General features: G+C 40.3%; 1 protein-coding gene across 5 annotated transcripts in view; it reads right to left on the minus strand.

The window, feature by feature from the left end:
- Nucleotides 1–216: 216 nt before the first annotated feature.
- Nucleotides 217–17,452, minus strand: part of MOCOS (molybdenum cofactor sulfurase) — a 224,487-nt gene continuing 207,251 nt past the window's right edge. For 4 of the 5 annotated variants that reach the window (XM_082752601.1, XM_082752603.1, XM_082752604.1 and 1 more), the window contains 3 exons: nt 15,481–15,607; nt 11,509–11,613; nt 217–3,802 (listed from right to left, as the gene is read on the minus strand). In XM_082752601.1, coding sequence (XP_082608727.1) covers nt 3,656–3,802; nt 11,509–11,613; nt 15,481–15,607 — 379 coding nt within the window. In that variant the 3' untranslated portion in view covers nt 217–3,655. The remainder of the gene's footprint in view (nt 3,803–11,508; nt 11,614–15,480; nt 15,608–17,452) is intronic. The other variant, XM_082752602.1, reaches the window with a different exon arrangement.

The following is a 17,452-nucleotide window of genomic DNA, read 5'->3' on the forward strand; positions in this document are numbered from 1 at the left end:
ACCGAGTATGCAACTGATTGGCATGCTGACTCGGCAGTGGCTGTCAGCGTAGTAGCTGCAGGAACACCTCACCTGTGAATCCCAGCAGCGATGAGACATCCCGCCAGTCAGCCACAGGCTCGCCCAGTGAGCCCAGCAATGCCTCGAAGCAGAACTTAGCATCTCCCGAGCTCGAAGATTCAAGAATGCAAACACCACCACTAGGCATGTCGAGCCCAATATGTATTTTATTGACCTCATTTCCAAGAAAGTTAAAAAAGAGACTGAAGACGAAATGCATAGCATAATTTCCATAACTTATGAACAACAATCAAGTTATTACGCAGTCTTTTCTTTTGATTTGTACATGATTTGGACAGAAAAATGGCCAAAATTTTTGACCACATTTTGAAAGATGCCACTGAAAATGTATAAACACAATGTGTCTGAATTATCTTAGTCATATCAGTGAACACAGTTCAGAGGCTTCTCCTAAAAATGCGGATTTATGTTCTGTGATTCTAGCCTCTTGGCTATTACTGGAGCTTGTAATAATCATAATTTTTGCCTTGAGATTTGAGAAGGAGTTAAGTCTCACAGAAAATGGAATGTGTCTGAATAATTTATCGTAAGGAAATATAGACTTAGTTTTCAAATATGTAGAGGACTTTCTACACACAGCACTCTGGAAATGCTGTATTAAATACATTTTTTATCCATAGAAAGTAAATATATATCTGTAATTAGTCCAAAGATTTAATTTTGCTGCAATGAGAGTACTTAGATGAAAGAGTCTGCATTCATATGAAATTGTATTTTTTCTATATACTCAGAACATTGAAAAGTGACCCCTTAATCTTTCTATGTAATATACATGTTGTTTTGAAGTTTTTATGTCCTTTTCGCTCATGCCATACCTCAGTTTGTATTATGCTCAGTTTCTCAATTCTTTGAATTTTTTATCACATTATGGGAAGGATGTTCTTTCTACAAAACTTACAGTGCATGATCTTTAAGCATGAATCCACCTACTTCAAGATTTTCCACAAAGTATTGGCATTGAGAAGAATCTGTCTTCATTGATGGGAAGACATCTCAATACTGGTGGTGACACTCCACTTACTATAAGGGAAATATTATTCTTTGTTGAGATGAAAGAAACCTTGTGTCTCTTTCATCAATCTGAAGCATTGTGACATTTCCTATCACTACAGTGCAAAGATGTTCCTTGTGGGAAATGCACAGAATATACTAATGAGAGTGTTCGTACATCAGAGAAACTGTTTTTTTCCCCCTGTAAAATGACAAAATTGTTCTTGATGCAATATTACTAGGCCACAGGAGAGAGAAAGTGTAATTGCCTGTAAATAATAGGCCAGAATGACCAAGCATGACATTTTTAAAGTTCAAATCCTCTCATCCTTAGTTATCATACATTGCATTAAGGCTATTTACAAACAGTATTTGTCAAGCCACTGTGTATCAAAGTGACTTATTTGCCAGTAAATCCAATAACAAGCAAAACAGAGCTTGCTGAGGTTTGCTTTCAATTTCCTCTTCTAACTTCTGTGCCATTTTAAACAAATGACATACTGGTGAGGTGAAGAGGACAGAGTAAAGTGCCAGAGATCACCTGAAGGTCAGCATACAGCAGGTCTCTTCATATTAAATTTGCCAGCACTGTGCTGGCTTTCTATCCAACAAAGCAATGTTCTGCATAACAGAAAGGCAAAGAGTGAAACAGCAAAAGAGATGTAGAAACCAGGAAACTGCTTTTCAAGCTTCCAAAAAGCCTGCTCATTACAACATCAGATAATTGACTATTAGATAAAACCGCTGGCTTTCAAAGCAGACATCAAGGAGCATTGCTTGTGGTCTGAAGTGGAAGATACAACTCACAAAATCCTCAAAAACTTGATCCTCAGTTTACATACATATAAAACACCTCTCCCTATCCACGTATTTTATGGCAGGTTGTAAGAAACAGATAGTGTCTCTCCTTATTTCCATTACAAAGCTCTGCTGAGAGACTAATAACAGTCTGTTCCAGCTGAAGTGAGTAAAACCAGTTCTTCAAAAGAACAAAAAAAGAGAAAGGAAAGAAAAGACTACCTATCTGCTGAATTCTGATTCACACACCGGGTGATACACTTCCCTTTTCCCACTGTATGCTGCTCTGGGGTAATCACTCCCTTTTCAGAAGGACTGTTTGACCAATTCTTTCACAAAGCTGCCTGCTCCCCTCGAGGGCTACGCTCAAACGACTCAAGCATTGATTCAGCCAGAAGCACTTTCACACAGTTTGAGCCAAAAGTACTCCAAGGAAGGCCTAAATCATGCTGGATGAGAGTTCAGACAGTGCTTTTAATGGGGTCAAAATTTCCCTTCGCAATCGGCAATAAAGCAGCCAATCTAGGAGAATTTCCTTTTCCAGGAGGACTTCCTGGAAGTATGAAATTGCTCTGTGGCTGGTTGAACACATGCTGGCAGTCATAAAACACCTGGCCACAGTACGTTCAATCTTGTTTTATATTGCCTTCTCAAGGCTTCTTTTTCTTTCTTCCTCTCTCTCTCTCTCCCTCCCTCCCTCTCTCTCTCTCTCTCTCTCATTGTGTGGATTTATTTATTTACTTATTTTTGCAAGAATTCACATATCAGTTAAGTCCTAGGTTTCAGACGATCAGTAAGCATGAGTCATTTAGGGCAGTCAAGAACTTAAAAGCCTTCCAAGAAGGACATTATCAAATGCTTAGGAACTACCACAATGAATAAGAAAAAATAATGCTTTGACCTTTTCAGGATGGAGGAGCATTCAGACTTTCAAGAATTCCCTCAAGTGGATGTTTCAACATCTTGGCCATTTGAGATTGCTGAGCATAAGCAAAGTTTGTATAGAAATAATGACTGGAATAGTTGAGAAATCTCTAATTAGAAATAATATGTCAACAGTCTCATATACGTACAGAAACACATGTGTGGGAAGTCATCACATAAAACGGATTAGATAGAAAAGTGGCAAGTGGAAATGAGAAAAAGATGTCGAGAACAAATGGATGAAATTGCTTCATAGGAACATCTTTTTGTAAAGGCATACTGAATCTTCATTGATCTTTGCGTCTTTTTGGCATCCTCAGACACCTTTTCCCAAAATGATGACACATATTTTCCAATGCCAACGCACTCTTCTGTGCTTCAGACTGTCTGTACGTCACCTGCAGCTTCACTTTTGAAAAGCTGAAAGGACTGCCACTCTTCCACTATCCCCTTCCCACCTACGTTGTTTCTAAAGCACGTCCTGCATCCTCTCTTCCAAATGTGGTTTTAACAAAGCAGCATAAGGAAGTAGTTCATTGTTATGTTTACTTTCCTTCATTGAGATGTGGGTTTCTGACAACAACGCTGGGCTTGTTTTGGGAGTCATCCACTAGTAAAACTTGATCAAACCTGTTGCATCCTGAAGCAATTGAACAAAATAAGAGTTATGGTTGCTGTAACTTAATCGCAAGCAAAAACATGTAGGTGAGGTGTAATTATCAAGGGTACTGCCATCTGATAACGTTTACTGCAAACAGAAAATTAAAAAACTCAAAGCTGAAGCAAATGAGCGGAAGATTTTTTTTCTTTTTGAATAACTGACTACTGACTTCTTCCTAGAGTTGCATGTAAGTCTCATCTTTTATCCTGAACATTTTTCTTCACTGGATGTTGGGCGTTGAATTTCTGTATTCTCCTTCAACACTGGAAGTACTTGAGACCCAACAGATAACGTATCTGGAAAGGACGGGCACAAAGGCTGGTTCATCAGGTATACGCCAAAGTTTGTCTGAAAAAAAAAAAAACACAAAACAAAATATTAATTGAGATGCTACTCATGGTAAAGTAATCAGATCTATGGAGGATCTCACAACCCAGATAGGCTTAGAAAAACAATATTGCTTTAAGAATAAGGATGTATGTGTGATCTCAATGTAATTAAGAACATTTTAACTAATTAACTATAATAGACTGGTAAACAAGAGCTAACCCCATGCTATTTAAGAAGAATACCTTAAGTAAGTGGATAAATAACAGAGTATTTCATCATGAGTTCCACAGTATCATATATGTAATTTACACTCGCTCACAGTCTTGTCATTTAATGACTCTTCTGGCTTCTTGACAAATACGGTTAATACATTTCCACAAATAAAGGCTAGGCAGCACCAGCATGCATGTATGTTCAAACAGTGAGGAAAAGTCTTGTGTCTTCTACCATGAATTATTTGCTTTCTTAACAGAAATTTGTTCTGTCTAGCCTTGGTGAATTTCCCTTCATATGTTTTATTAATATCTTAATGTATTTTACAGAAAATATTCAGAAAGTTTGTTTTATTATAATTAACGCTTGTTATCTGTCATTACTGGTGAAGCCACCCTATGTAAATATTACAAATACTTCGATATGTCCTTGTATTACTGGATAATAAAGAAACAAGAAGGAGGATAACCACTTCACCTACTATATAAATGCTCAGAGGCACTGAAAATCTGGTCTGAGTGTCTGCACTCCAATGTATGGTATTAATTTTAAGGACATTAGACATTACAGTTACAGCTACGAACAGCTGGGTGTGATGTGGAAATGTCACATTAAACACTGGTGTGCTTCTGTGATTTTATTTTCCACCTGTGGAGAACATAGAAACGTGCAGCAAGAAACAGATTTGCAACCTTAGGATAATATTTTCCAAGCAATCAGAAAACAGTTAGCTTAAAAAAATACTTAAGAAAGAAAGAAAGAAACACTGAAGACCATGTTAAATTGATAATTGAATTTTATACTTCAGAATGCCTTTGCTCTTCAAACCGAAGGACTTGGAAAGCCAACATTAGTTTTCTTGTCAATTTTTTACAGGTTTCAATAAAAAGTATTTGATTTTCATAGGCTACAAATGAACAGTCATTTGAAAGCGTAATATAAATAAATAAGCAAATGTTAATTCATTTAGTATGTCTGAACAAACACATTTTTTAAATAAAACTCTGCACTCCTTCTCCATTTCCTGATGACATTTTTTGCTATTGTTCAGATCAATGATCCTGAAACAGAGGGAATTACATTTACAGCAGGTTTAGAAAAATATACTAAAGGAATTGCAATAAATTAAAAGTAACCAAATGTGTTGGTTGAATTTAAGGGAGCATGTTTGATAGACTTAAAATGCAGGATGTTTACTCAAATTCCTGCACTATATAATTACATAAAAATACAGTAATGAGGTAACATGAAACAGCTTTTAGTCTTTGAAGAATTAGTGAGATTTAAGGCTGAGACCTACTCTCAAGCAACTGCAATGCTATGAAGCAGAGATCTATCCAAATATTGCCCCAGTATGGCTCTGAACTGGGGTCTTTCTGTTTCATTTGTAATTAAATAGTAAAAAATTAGATTATTAAATAGTAAAAAAAAATAGTTAAAAGTAAATCTTTTTGGTTATTTCTGTTATTTCTTCATCTCACAGGCATTCCACCTAAATGGACCTGATCAGGCCTGTCCTACTAATGATACTTTTTGGGTACTAGTGCTCACAATGGTGCCAACACCAGTGGATGTAGTAGGGTAGATTCTTCTGGTGAGTAAGTATGAAATGCTGTGGAGTGACCTCAGTGCAGCAGGCTCCCAATCCACTAGCACAGTGACTGCGCTGGATAAACCATAATGGCAAAATGGTAAGTCAGTAACTGCTTCATTTAAAATATGAGAGTACATAATATTAATACCCTGTTCTTGTTTTTCTCTTATTTGTTGACACGTGGTGGTTTCTCCACTGGCATAAATAATGTCTTTTTCAGCCTTGAAGTTAATATCCTGCATTTAATTCCTGCACCCTAATGTAAAAATGACAGTTGCCATAATTTAATTGTTTAAAAAAATCAGGCAATCATAAAACAAGTATTATAAAATGAATATTAGTCCACACTACCCCATACTTCACACAGGAAGGAATTTTATAACTCATCTGTGTCAGTCAACTAATTTGATACATGAAAATTTTTAACGTATATTCACTGTATTGACAACTTGACTTACCTTAAAAAGACTAACATAAATCTAGGCAGATTGTTCAGTATGGATAATTTAATTTACCTTATTTCTATTGCTCTGAATCATTCAGAATCATTCAGCCACATTTTTTTTTTCTTAAAGCACTTTAAAGCCTCCATGATTATTTAAGAAAAGGTGTGTGTGAGTGTATCTTATTTGCAGGAGTTCTTAAATACTATTTTAATGCATTAAAATATTGCAATTATTTCTCTACTCTGACTGGGCATCTAGGTCTCAGTATTTCTTTGAGTTCTGAGCTTGGATGATGACTAAGGAGTTTTCAAGGTGATATTATACTGATGGTATACATATTTCAGTATTAATGCCTGCTTGGATGAGTGTTTTCCTGTAAAATCACTTTCATTGCTGACATCTTGGTCTTCTGAATGACCAGAATTTTGCTTGTGATTACCAGAAATGGATTGAGTATCTTTTAAGTAAATTTCCTTGCTTTTCTGGTAATTACAAATATTGACTCAGCAAAAATACCCCCAAACAACCACAGAAGCTGCGCATCCTGTCATTCTGACTCTGTTTCAAGAGAATGACAAAATGTGGAAAATTGTCCCTTCTCACATTTCAGTGTTGAAAAATGAGGCTTTCAGACACAGAGATTACAGCCTGCAGAGTCATTACAATGAACTGCATAATCTCCTTCTGCTGTTGCTACCCTTTCCCAACTTCAAGGGCATTTTATTTGGCATATAAACTCTCCAGAGCACACCCAGAGCAGAGCAAAGGGCTGGACTGTGACACAGGTGGCAGCAGGGACTCTTCCTATCACTCTCAAACTTCACGTAAAGCTTCTTGATCAGTAAAACTACAACATTCACTGCTGGGATAAATGGATGAAATGTACCTACTCTTGCCAACAGTGAATCACATGATAGTCATCACACTCACTGAAAGAAGGAGCTATAAAATGCTGTCATTCCTGCATGTTGTTTCAAATACTTTTACTGGACCAACAGCAATATGCACTTGGATGTTTACTGGCAGAGGAACATCCTGGGTACCCTATCTCCTTTTGTTAGACAGAAATGGGAGGTGCTACATGTGACAAAGGCCTTTAAGATGAGAGGCCTTTAAGATACTGCTCCTAAATAGTTGGTTAATTCAAACTTGCACTTGGTAGGGAAAATGCTCTGCAAGAACGTGTAACAAGCACACATACGACACTGCATGCTATCACTTAGCTTTGGGTAGAGGAGCTCTAGATTGTGCCCCTGGATGTAGCACAGCTGCTTTCTATCAACAGATAAATTCACCTGCTCTCTTTATTTTTATAACATAACCTCCCTCCCATGTGAAGGTTTGGAAGATGCAATTATTAAAGCTGAGTGATTTTATTTCTTTTTAATGCAAGGATGTTTTATTAGCTCTGATTGCACCAAAACTTATCAGTAAAGGCTTACAAAATAAGTCAGTTAAGCTCTCTTTAACTATTTGAAGGGAGATTGTGGGGAGCTGGGGGTCGGCCTCTTCTCACAGATAACTAGTGATAGGACTAGAGGGAATGGCCTCAAGTTGCGCCAGGGGAGGTTCAGGTTGGAAATTTGGAGACATTTCTTCTCAGAAAGAGCAGTCAGGCATTGGAACAGGTTGCCCAGGGAGGTGGTGGAGTCACCGTCCCTGGGGGTGTTTAAGGAAAGGCTGGATGTGATGCTTGGGGACATGGTTTAGTGGGTGACAGTGGTGGTAGGGGGATGATTGGACCAGATGATCTTGGAGGTCTTTTCCAACCTTAATACTTCTGTGATTCTCTGAAAATAGGGTTGTGGAAGCACTTGCTTTTAATATGTTAATTTCTCATATTGGAAAGAAAGAAAAGTTTTAACTTGATGTCAAAAAGCCTCAAACATTTTGTTTTGTTGAAAATGACTGGACAGCAGAGTGTTTTATTAAGAACTGATTTTCCTTTGCTCTCTACCTTAAAGAAATGTATTTCCCACTTTGCACACGAACAAGAAAAGAAGCGTATTATTTCAGAGGTCTGTTAATTACACCAGTCACTGTTTGCAAGTGTTCCAGATCTTTGGATGAAAAGCAGTGCACAGTGTAAAGCCCTGCATTACTATGAAAATGATGATAATGATGCATCAGATAAGAGAAGTCATTTGCTATCCCTGCTTTCAGTAAGCAGTCCAAAGGCGTGGCGTCTAATTCCGCAGGAAAGGGAGCTCTCCCAGGCACAATGAGAGACATAAAAGAGGATCAACAGCCCACAGGAAAAAAACACAAACCTTTTCAGTGCAGAAAGGCATGTGCAAACACAATGGATTTCCCTTGATGTACCGCTATCCATACATTCCATGCATACAGGCTGCTGGGGCAGGCTGCTAATGCAATTCCCCTTGCTACCTTGACAGCAAGTCCCAGCTCATAGCACTGCTGCAAATCCACCACAGGGCTTCCGCTATTGTTAGCGTTAAACTGCATCTGCAAAGCCCAGAAGATGGGCAAGAATTCAGTGTTCCCTCCTTCCTGTCCGTGTGCCTTTTGCATCAGGTGGTGACGCATGGGGAACAGCATGTGGCTATTTTTATGCTATTTGCTTAATGTAGTTATCTAGTCTTTCGTAGCCTTCTGCAGCCACAGAGAGCTCTGTCACAGAAGGAGAGCTCATTTTTTCCTTTTCAGTCAAAAATTACAGAAGGAATTCATAATGAGTACTTTTTCAGAACTTGTGGCAGTAGACCTGAAGTTCGCTTTGTAGAGATGTTTGCATTTTATTTCAAACAATGTGAAAAAAAGGTTTCATAAAAAGTAGCTGGCTGGGCTTCATTACCCTTCCGTACATTTATAGGGAAACATGCAAATTGCTTGTGTGGCTAATTACAGTAGCTGGTTCTGGCTTTCAGTAGTAATCCATGTATTCAAAGCCTCAGTCTTTCAGCTTGGAGCACCAGATTCTCAGAGTCTCGGAGGAATGGAGAAAAACATGATTTCAGAAATAAATATTGAACCACCTCTTGCAAGCCTTACTTTATTTAGATCATTATTGAAGTTCATTGGCAGTGCTTTAGTTAGGGCTACCAACTTGACAGAGTACAATATATTCTTCTGGGTTGGTATTCTTGGAAAAAAATAAAACAAAACGTTATATATTGACATCTGGCATGCAGGATTTGCTGGCCATTCACACGTGCGTTGTCTTTAACGTTTTGCAAATTGAGCAACAACAATGGCCTTTCAAAAATATCAGCTCCCCCTGTACTGGGAAATTAGCTTAAATCATATTTGCTGCATTTGTTGTACTTCAAATTGTGTTACTGACAGCTGGGAACAAACACAGCTAGATTCCTTCACTGAATCTGTATTCGATAAAAATAATAAAGTGTTGTCTATTAGATGACTCCTCAACAGAAAAGCACATGCTACAGACATGAGTCACCAAAGGATTAGCTCCGCAATTTAGCACAGCCACATGAACTCAGTGTTGCTTCCCCCTCCTTGCTATGGAAGGTTTGCATGAGTGTCCTCTGCCAGGACCGCTGAGCACACTGAAGACGCCAAAATCCTCAGGTGCTACTCACTGATAAGCCGCTGGTGACCATCACCCCACAGATGACTTGCAGGAGGAACGGGCTGCGAGGTCTTCACAGACCGACTCAGGCGAGCTATCAATTCAAATTATCTCTTTTGGCTGTTGAGCTTACCAGAAGACTTGGCCTTATGCAGAGCAGGGCATGCTCAAAAGGCTCCTTCTGCCAGCAACACTGAGAGTAATCTTTGGCTGAAGGCTGGGAAAAATAAAAGAGCTGAAGGCCGTGTTCTCTGCAGCATGAGTATCTTTGCACAGCTGAGGGAGGCAGAGCACTCCCCTGCTGTGAATAGCAGCACTGTGCTCTGCAGTGCCTTGCCTTGCCCTGCTCCTTTTATCTGACGCCAGGTTCTCAAGAGGCTGGATGGCTCTCTCTGCCTTAATTCTGTAGGAATGAGTCACATGGTCCTACGAGTGTTCATATCAAGAAAGCCTTTGCATTGCCAGGGTTAATCAAAACCAAAGAGAAGCTTTTTTTTTTTTTTTTTTTTTTTTTTTTTTTTTTTTTTTTTTCTGTGGGAAGCGTGCAGGAGATGCTTTGCCTCTCCTGAGAAGCTGTGTTCCTGGGAAGTGGTCCTTGCCACCTGAGAAGGTCCCCAAATACAGATTGCTGTTCCTCTGCAGAGGCTTTAAGTCACAATCCAGCAAAATGCACGTGGGTAGAGAGAGAGCCCTCTATGCCCCACATAGAAGCAGGGCAGCATCCCTACCCAGAAAATGCTCGGCAGTGCCCCAGATGTCCCAGTTGTGGCTCACCGTTACATGGAGAAGGCTCTTGTCCCTGGGCTACCCACCACGACTCCTCTCACAACTGCACAGGTACTGCAAAAATCTGGATGCCAGAGCCTGCCGTGCAACCCCAAGTCATCTCAGGTCAGCAGGAAGCTGTGTCTGGGCAGCCAGCCCCTGCCTGCTCGCCTCCCTCCCTGCACCAGGCAGCTGGCTCCCTCTTGGAGCCACCCAGCGGGGCTATTCCCCCAGGATAACACTCATTGGAAATGGAGCTCTTTGTTTGCCTAATGAGTCACTGAGACAAATTGATTTTTTTTTTTTTTTTTTTTTTTCTGTGTAACAAAGAGGGCATTATTTGTAACTTGGTTGTGCATTGTTTGGGTGAACAATTTGCAACCTGTTTGTTATTGCTTTGCCTCCGTGCTGTGCCCACTCTCTGGTGTTTGGCTGTTATTGGCGAGGCTTCTGAGCCCAGAGTGGCCGATGAATTTTTACAAGAGAAGCTTAACAGTAAAGAGTGAATTCAGAGTAAGGATTTTCAGCTAAATAAATACTTCGGAGGGGATTTGTGAAGCTTTTGGGATGCCAAACTGTCTAGCCATCGTCTGAGTACTCTCAGTTCCAAGAAGTAATGCAACCTGAGCAGGCAGAAAGACTCCAAAGCAATGCCTTGTGTTTCAAACCTATTCCCCAGTCTCTTTCCTAATCAATTACTCTCAACTTTGTCTATATTCATGTCTGCTCTGCATTTCCTGCTAAGTAGTTTCCCTCAACAAGAGTAAGGTTGAGTCTTAGGAGCTAATTGTGTCATCACAAACACTTGGTGATTTTTCTGCACATTTCTCTTCCTGAATGATATCAGCACATTGGTTCATGTTTGCCAAGACCAAAATAAACACATTGTAAAGTGGTACATACTGAACAATAGCAAGAACAATAAAAAATAATTCATATTAATAGCCAATTGCTGAATTTAAAATGTGTTGAACATTTTATGGAAATAAAAGATATTGTATCTGGGTTGTAAGTGCATCCTCTTTTGACTGAAAAAACAAATGGTAATGATTAGCATAAAAATGTAATTGTAAATATTCTCTCAGCAGGTATTTCTCTATGCATGCAATGCGCTACATCTTTCTGCACAGCTATTTTTGAGTAACTTACTGACCTTTCTACCTCTTGCAGCAGACAGAGACTGCAGAACTTCTTTGTTTCGCTCCCCAGACTGTTGATCAATGCAGATTATTTGACACCTGCTACACGGACCCACAACCTGAAATTTCAGTTAAAGAAGGTCACTGCTATATGTCAGAACAGTACAACATGGAACAGTACAAGCTTCTGACTAGCATAATATCATAAAAAAATATGTTTTCCATATGTTTCTTATGTTCTTTAATGCTTTAATTACGTAAGAGGTCAGTCCTGTTCCCCTGACATAGGAACATTTTCCAAGGGTCCACTTGCAAAACTATCACTGCATTTTTAGTTTTTTTTTTTTTTTTTTTTTTTTAAATAAAACTTTCCCAGAAACAGAATATGAGAAATACCAAGTATTTACATATTTATATTTCCTGATGGCTTCACTTTGTGGGCTGGCAGGGCTACTTGCTCAAAGGAGAACTGAAGACAAAATTAAGCCAAGGCCTCAGGATTTAAACAAAGGAAGACTCTCTTGGATCTAAACTAACAGGCCTTGGTTAACAGTTTTTCTGTGCAATTGAAATACACAGTATCCCACGTTCTTTCTTATAGGCATTGCACTTGTAGATAATCAGAATGCAAAATGTGAATTTCCACAAATGTATATAAGCAGCAGGAATAATGAGATCCTGTAGTTTAACATCATATATAATACAAAGCATGGTTCTTAAAGTTAATTCTTGTTTAAAATAGGGTCGGTTAAAAGGGGGAAAAAAGAAAAAAAAAAAACAACCACATTTTTTTCTTACCTTTTAAAGCATTAAGATGAAGAAAAAAGACAAATTCCAGTTTTGCTTGCTATAGCATCCCCACCTTTAGCAAAGCTCTACATTTTACAAAACAACTCTTCTTTAAAATGTCTCAATATAAACTTTCTACTGTTGCAAAGTTTGTCATAATTTCAAATAGGTCAAATAATTAAACCTTACACTGCAAATATTTCTATACGCTGTTCTGAAGTGCTATTTTATTTCTTTGAGGTACGTCTAGAACTGTTTGTACAACTCTTCACTGTAACCATCAAAACCATATATTTGGCTCAGCTTTTTCAGAAGATGATTTTCCACTGCTTTAATATTTTATTAAAAGGAAAACAAGACAAAAGAAGGAAATATCTTCCCCTACTTTTCTTTGTTCAACAGCATTTTCTATTGTTTTCCTGGCATCAAGCACCATTAACATAATTTCTACTGTTACTACATCAATATCTGGGTAGCAGAGACTGGAAAAGAGAATGCAAGTTGCATAAGCCTTTCTATTTTTGGCTTGCATTCCTAAGGTATTTCAATGCCAGAAACAGGAAAGCAGTTTTATCCTGAATATACTGTAGTTTTACAGTATATTCCACAACTGGATCCTGAGCTGCAACTCAGTTCCCTACTGCAACTCTGGACTCCAACAAAATATACATCAAGGGTTTTGTCTTCTGTATTCCTTATCTCCTACCTGCCGAATTTTTCCTCAATTTTCTTTAACTCACATTTCAGCTTGCTGATCAAAGTATGCATAAGAAGAGAGCGGACAGGTCATAATTTCTACCCTTACTGAAAACACGGCCTTTCCATTTCTTAGGATATGCTGACCAGAAACAATTAGGAGTGATTTCTATCATGGCTTCTAGATCTGACATTAACACTTCTCTTATTCACCCCTTTCACTGTCATCCCTAAGCAAATGATGAATAAACTCCTTTCACATCCTAGGCAATGCATTTACAAATAGACATTTCATAGCTAAGGACCAGGCAAATCCAATACAACACGTAATGCATATATTCATCTTTTCCCTTGGTTTCATGTGTTGCTTCTTCATGGAACTTTTGTTGAACTTCTTCTAAAAAGAATTTCTTTGCCGACAAAGTCTGACTTGATACCATTTTCCTTACAGTACAAAGCACATTATGTTGTTAGATATGACATGAAGAATAACATATGAAACAGTCAACAGTCCTGGCTATCGGGGGAGGTCCCAATCGACTGGCGGCTAGCAAACGTGACGCCCATCTACAAGAAGGGCCGGAGGGCTGACCCAGGAAACTACAGGCCTGTCAGTTTGACCTCAGTGCCAGGAAAGCTCATGGAGCAGATCCTCCTGAGAGTCATCATGCAGCACTTGAAGGGGAAGCAGGCGATCAGGCCCAGTCAGCATGGCTTTATGAAAGGCAGGTCATGCCTGACGAACCTGATCTCCTTCTATGACAGAGTGACGCGCTGGGTGGATGAGGGAAAGGCTGTGGATGTGGTCTACCTTGACTTCAGCAAGGCTTTTGACACCGTCTCCCACAGCATTCTCCTCAAGAAACTGGCTGCTCTTGGCTTGGACTGGCGCACGCTTCGTTGGGTTAGAAACTGGCTGGATAGCCGGGCCCAAAGAGTCGTGGTGAATGGAGCCAAGTCCAGTTGGAGGCCAGTCACTAGTGGCGTCCCCCAGGGCTCGGTGCTGGGGCCGGTCCTCTTTAATATCTTCATCGATGATCTGGACGAGGGCATCGAGTGCACCCTCAGTAAGTTCGCAGATGACACCAAGTTAGGTGCGTGTGTCGATCTGCTTGAGGGTAGGAAAGCTCTGCAGGAGGATCTGGATAGGCTGGACCGATGGGCTGAGGTCAACTGCATGAAGTTTAACAAGGCCAAGTGCCGGGTCCTGCACCTGGGGCGCAATAACCCCAAGCAGAGCTACAGGCTGGGAGAGGAATGGTTGGAGAGCTGCCAGGCAGAGAAGGACCTGGGAGTGATGGTGGACAGTCGGCTGAATATGAGCCAGCAGTGTGCTCAGGTGGCCAAGAAGGCCAACGGCATCCTGGCTTGTATTAGGAACAGCGTGACCAGCAGGGCTAGGGAGGTGATCGTCCCCCTGTACTCAGCTCTGGTGAGGCCGCACCTCGAGTACTGTGTTCAGTTTTGGGCCCCTCGCTACAAGAAGGACATCGAGGTGCTTGAGCGGGTGCAGAGAAGGGCGACGAAGCTGGTGAGGGGCCTGGAGAACAAGTCCTACGAGGAGCGGCTGAGGGAGCTGGGCTTGTTCAGCCTGGAGAAGAGGAGGCTCAGGGGCGACCTTATCGCTCTTTTTAGGTACCTCAAGGGAGGCTGTAGCGAGGTGGGGGTTGGCCTGTTCTCCCACGTGCCTGGTGACAGGACGAGGGGGAATGGGTTTAAGTTGAGCCAGGGGAGTTTTAGGCTAGATGTTAGGAAGAACTTCTTCACTGAAAGGGTTGTGAGGCATTGGAACAGGCTGCCCAGGGAAGTGGTGGAGTCACCATCCTTGGAAGTCTTCAAAAGACGTTTAGATGTAGAGCTTAGGGATATGGTTTAGTGGAGGGCTGTTAGCGTTAGGTTGGAGGTTGGACTCGATGACCTTGAGGTCTCTTCCAACCTAGAAAATTCTGTGATTCTGTGATATGACATGAAGAATAACATATGAAACAGCCCTACCTAAGGCTAGACTAAGAAACATGTCCTGAATGGAGATTAGGATGCATACACCAGAGAGCAATAGACAGTGATCATTCACTGGTATTCATGTCCAGGCTTTTGGCAATCATTTTCTTAATGTGCAGCAATCTGAGACTGCATTTGGACTATCACACTTAAAAGCTGCTCATATTCTCTTGTTATAAGCAGGCTCAATATTTGCTGCAAACTCAGCCTCAAAACAGTGATTATTTTTCACCTCAGTTGGATGGAGGTGGGGAATTTTATGAATTATGAAATAAAAAAAAGGTGGAGAAATATGTCAAAACCTCTCACTTATATTGAAGCATGTTTGTCACAGGTTACACCAGGTTTTTTTTACACATTTCATAAATTGCATCTGCACACACTGTGCCACCCATATTCCAGTCAAAGCCTTACAAAAATTGCTCTGTCTCCAAGTTCAAAATGCTTTGTGCTAGAGGACAAGATCCCATAGGACTAGGACGAGGGAGATAAGTTCATACCTGGAATCGCAGAGCACCTATTGAAATCTCAGCCCATTCTTCTTCTTCAAAGGACTCTGGTGCACTGATGACAATGTTGGCACGGAAACGCCGGATTAATTCCTCTATTTCCAATGGCTCTTCCAATCTGTACCACAGAGTTCACAACAGAAAAGAAAGAATAGGCTTTATTAACGAGTTCTGCACTAGTTCTGCACTAGTTTTTTGTGCTGTAAGAAGCTAGCGGCTAATAGGATTCATCAAACAGATGAATCTCCATAATAATTTGGACCAATTTTTATTACAAAGGCTATAAAAAAGGCACAAGGTATTTGACTAGAATTTGTAATCATCTAGGTGGCTTCTTCAGGGCTGTAACCTGGAACTGTAAAGTAGGCAGGAAAGCATGCGGAGTGGCAATTATAAATAATGCATATGAGAAAAAATCCTTATTAGTTATATGCAAGGTTAATGGTAACAAATAAAAAGATCTTTTGACTAAGCTGGTTTAAATTTGACTGGTTAAATGCTTCTAAAAAGAAAGCAAGCACAAGCATATTCTGCATATGCTGCAGTAGCAAAAGGGACAAAAATTACAGATGCTGAAGGTGAAAAAGGCCAGTAAGGCATTTTATGAGAGAAATGTATTCCTTATATTATTATTTGCCTTTAGGTTGCAACAGATTGCACCAAATGACAGGTGTTTTGAAAAAAATTAATCTCTGCGTGGAGATATCTCCACCTCTTTACAAGCATTTGAACTGCCAGGGTGTAGTGTGTCAGTGCTGAGAACATACATGAGGGAGACAGAAGAGCAGACTGCATACAAATATCAGAAAACTGGCTGCACCTCTGAATTGTCATCAATGTCATCATTGCTGTCCTTCTAAAGGAGAATCCTACCTGTACCATAAAAAAGGACAGCCCTAAAAACCGTAAGAGAGGTTCTCTGAAGTGGGGCAGAACAATTCATTTTGCATTAGCTATGATGGACGTGAACAACTTCCAAAGGACAAAAAGTTTAAAATCTGTGTTTTAATTAAAATATGGAAAAACATGTAAAATCAAAGCACAGGGAAAACTGTTCACATCAAACAGTCTCGGCAGAATAGGTCTGTTAGGTGAAGAAAAGGCTTGATTTTATTTTAAATAGTCTGGATGATCTTCTTTAGCAGACAAATGTGCATAAGGATAAATCAACTTTCAGGCAAACCACACAACCCTGGCTCCAACAAGCTTTCACTGTTCACAAGGCTCCCAGGAGCCTGGGGGTTGAAAGTGGGGTGGGAAGCTGAAGGGCTCCAAGTTTTCCCTAGAGATTCCACAAGCATGTCTCAATCCATGGCAGAGGCAATGCTTATCACGATTGGAGTAGACAGGAGCCAAAGGAAAGTGCAGACTATGCTGATGCTAGAAGTGGCAGGGAAGAAACTAGCAGTTAGTGATGAACAAATTCAGTTCCACTGTTTTGCTTCCTGCCTTTGCTGTGTACTGTGCTGAGACCTGGCTGAAAGGAGTTTGGGCGCTGCGCAGAGGGAGCTTTGCATTTCGTGACATGTGGGCATCAGCTACCTAAGCTGGTATTAATGGGAGCATCAAAAGCCCCAGTAACCTTGGATCTGGGCTCAAAATGCCCTGAACCAGCTGCTAAAAACTACTTTTAGTTTCTACTTTCAGCCCTTGCTGCTGCTCCTCCAAGTCTGCAGTGCCCACACTCCTACTCACCTCCAAAACAACTCCGCTCTCCCACACCTATCCCCAACCCTGCTTGTAACTACTTGGCAGCATTTATCAGAGTAAATACGCATTATTTCCCCTCCCTCAAAACATCAATCAGTTGGATAGAGGCACCTTCATCCTGCAAATCTCAACAAGGATCTGTTGCGAAAATCAATGTCATTTGCCAAAGCTAGCTTGAGTACTTTGGATTTTCCACAGCAGTGGGCCCTGCAATGCAGAAAGCATTCCATATATTTAGCAGGCAAACCTGAAA

Source organism: Aythya marila (genome assembly GCF_965140915.1).
Source record: "Aythya marila genome assembly, chromosome: 2".
NCBI classification, from domain to species: domain Eukaryota; kingdom Metazoa; phylum Chordata; class Aves; order Anseriformes; family Anatidae; genus Aythya; species Aythya marila.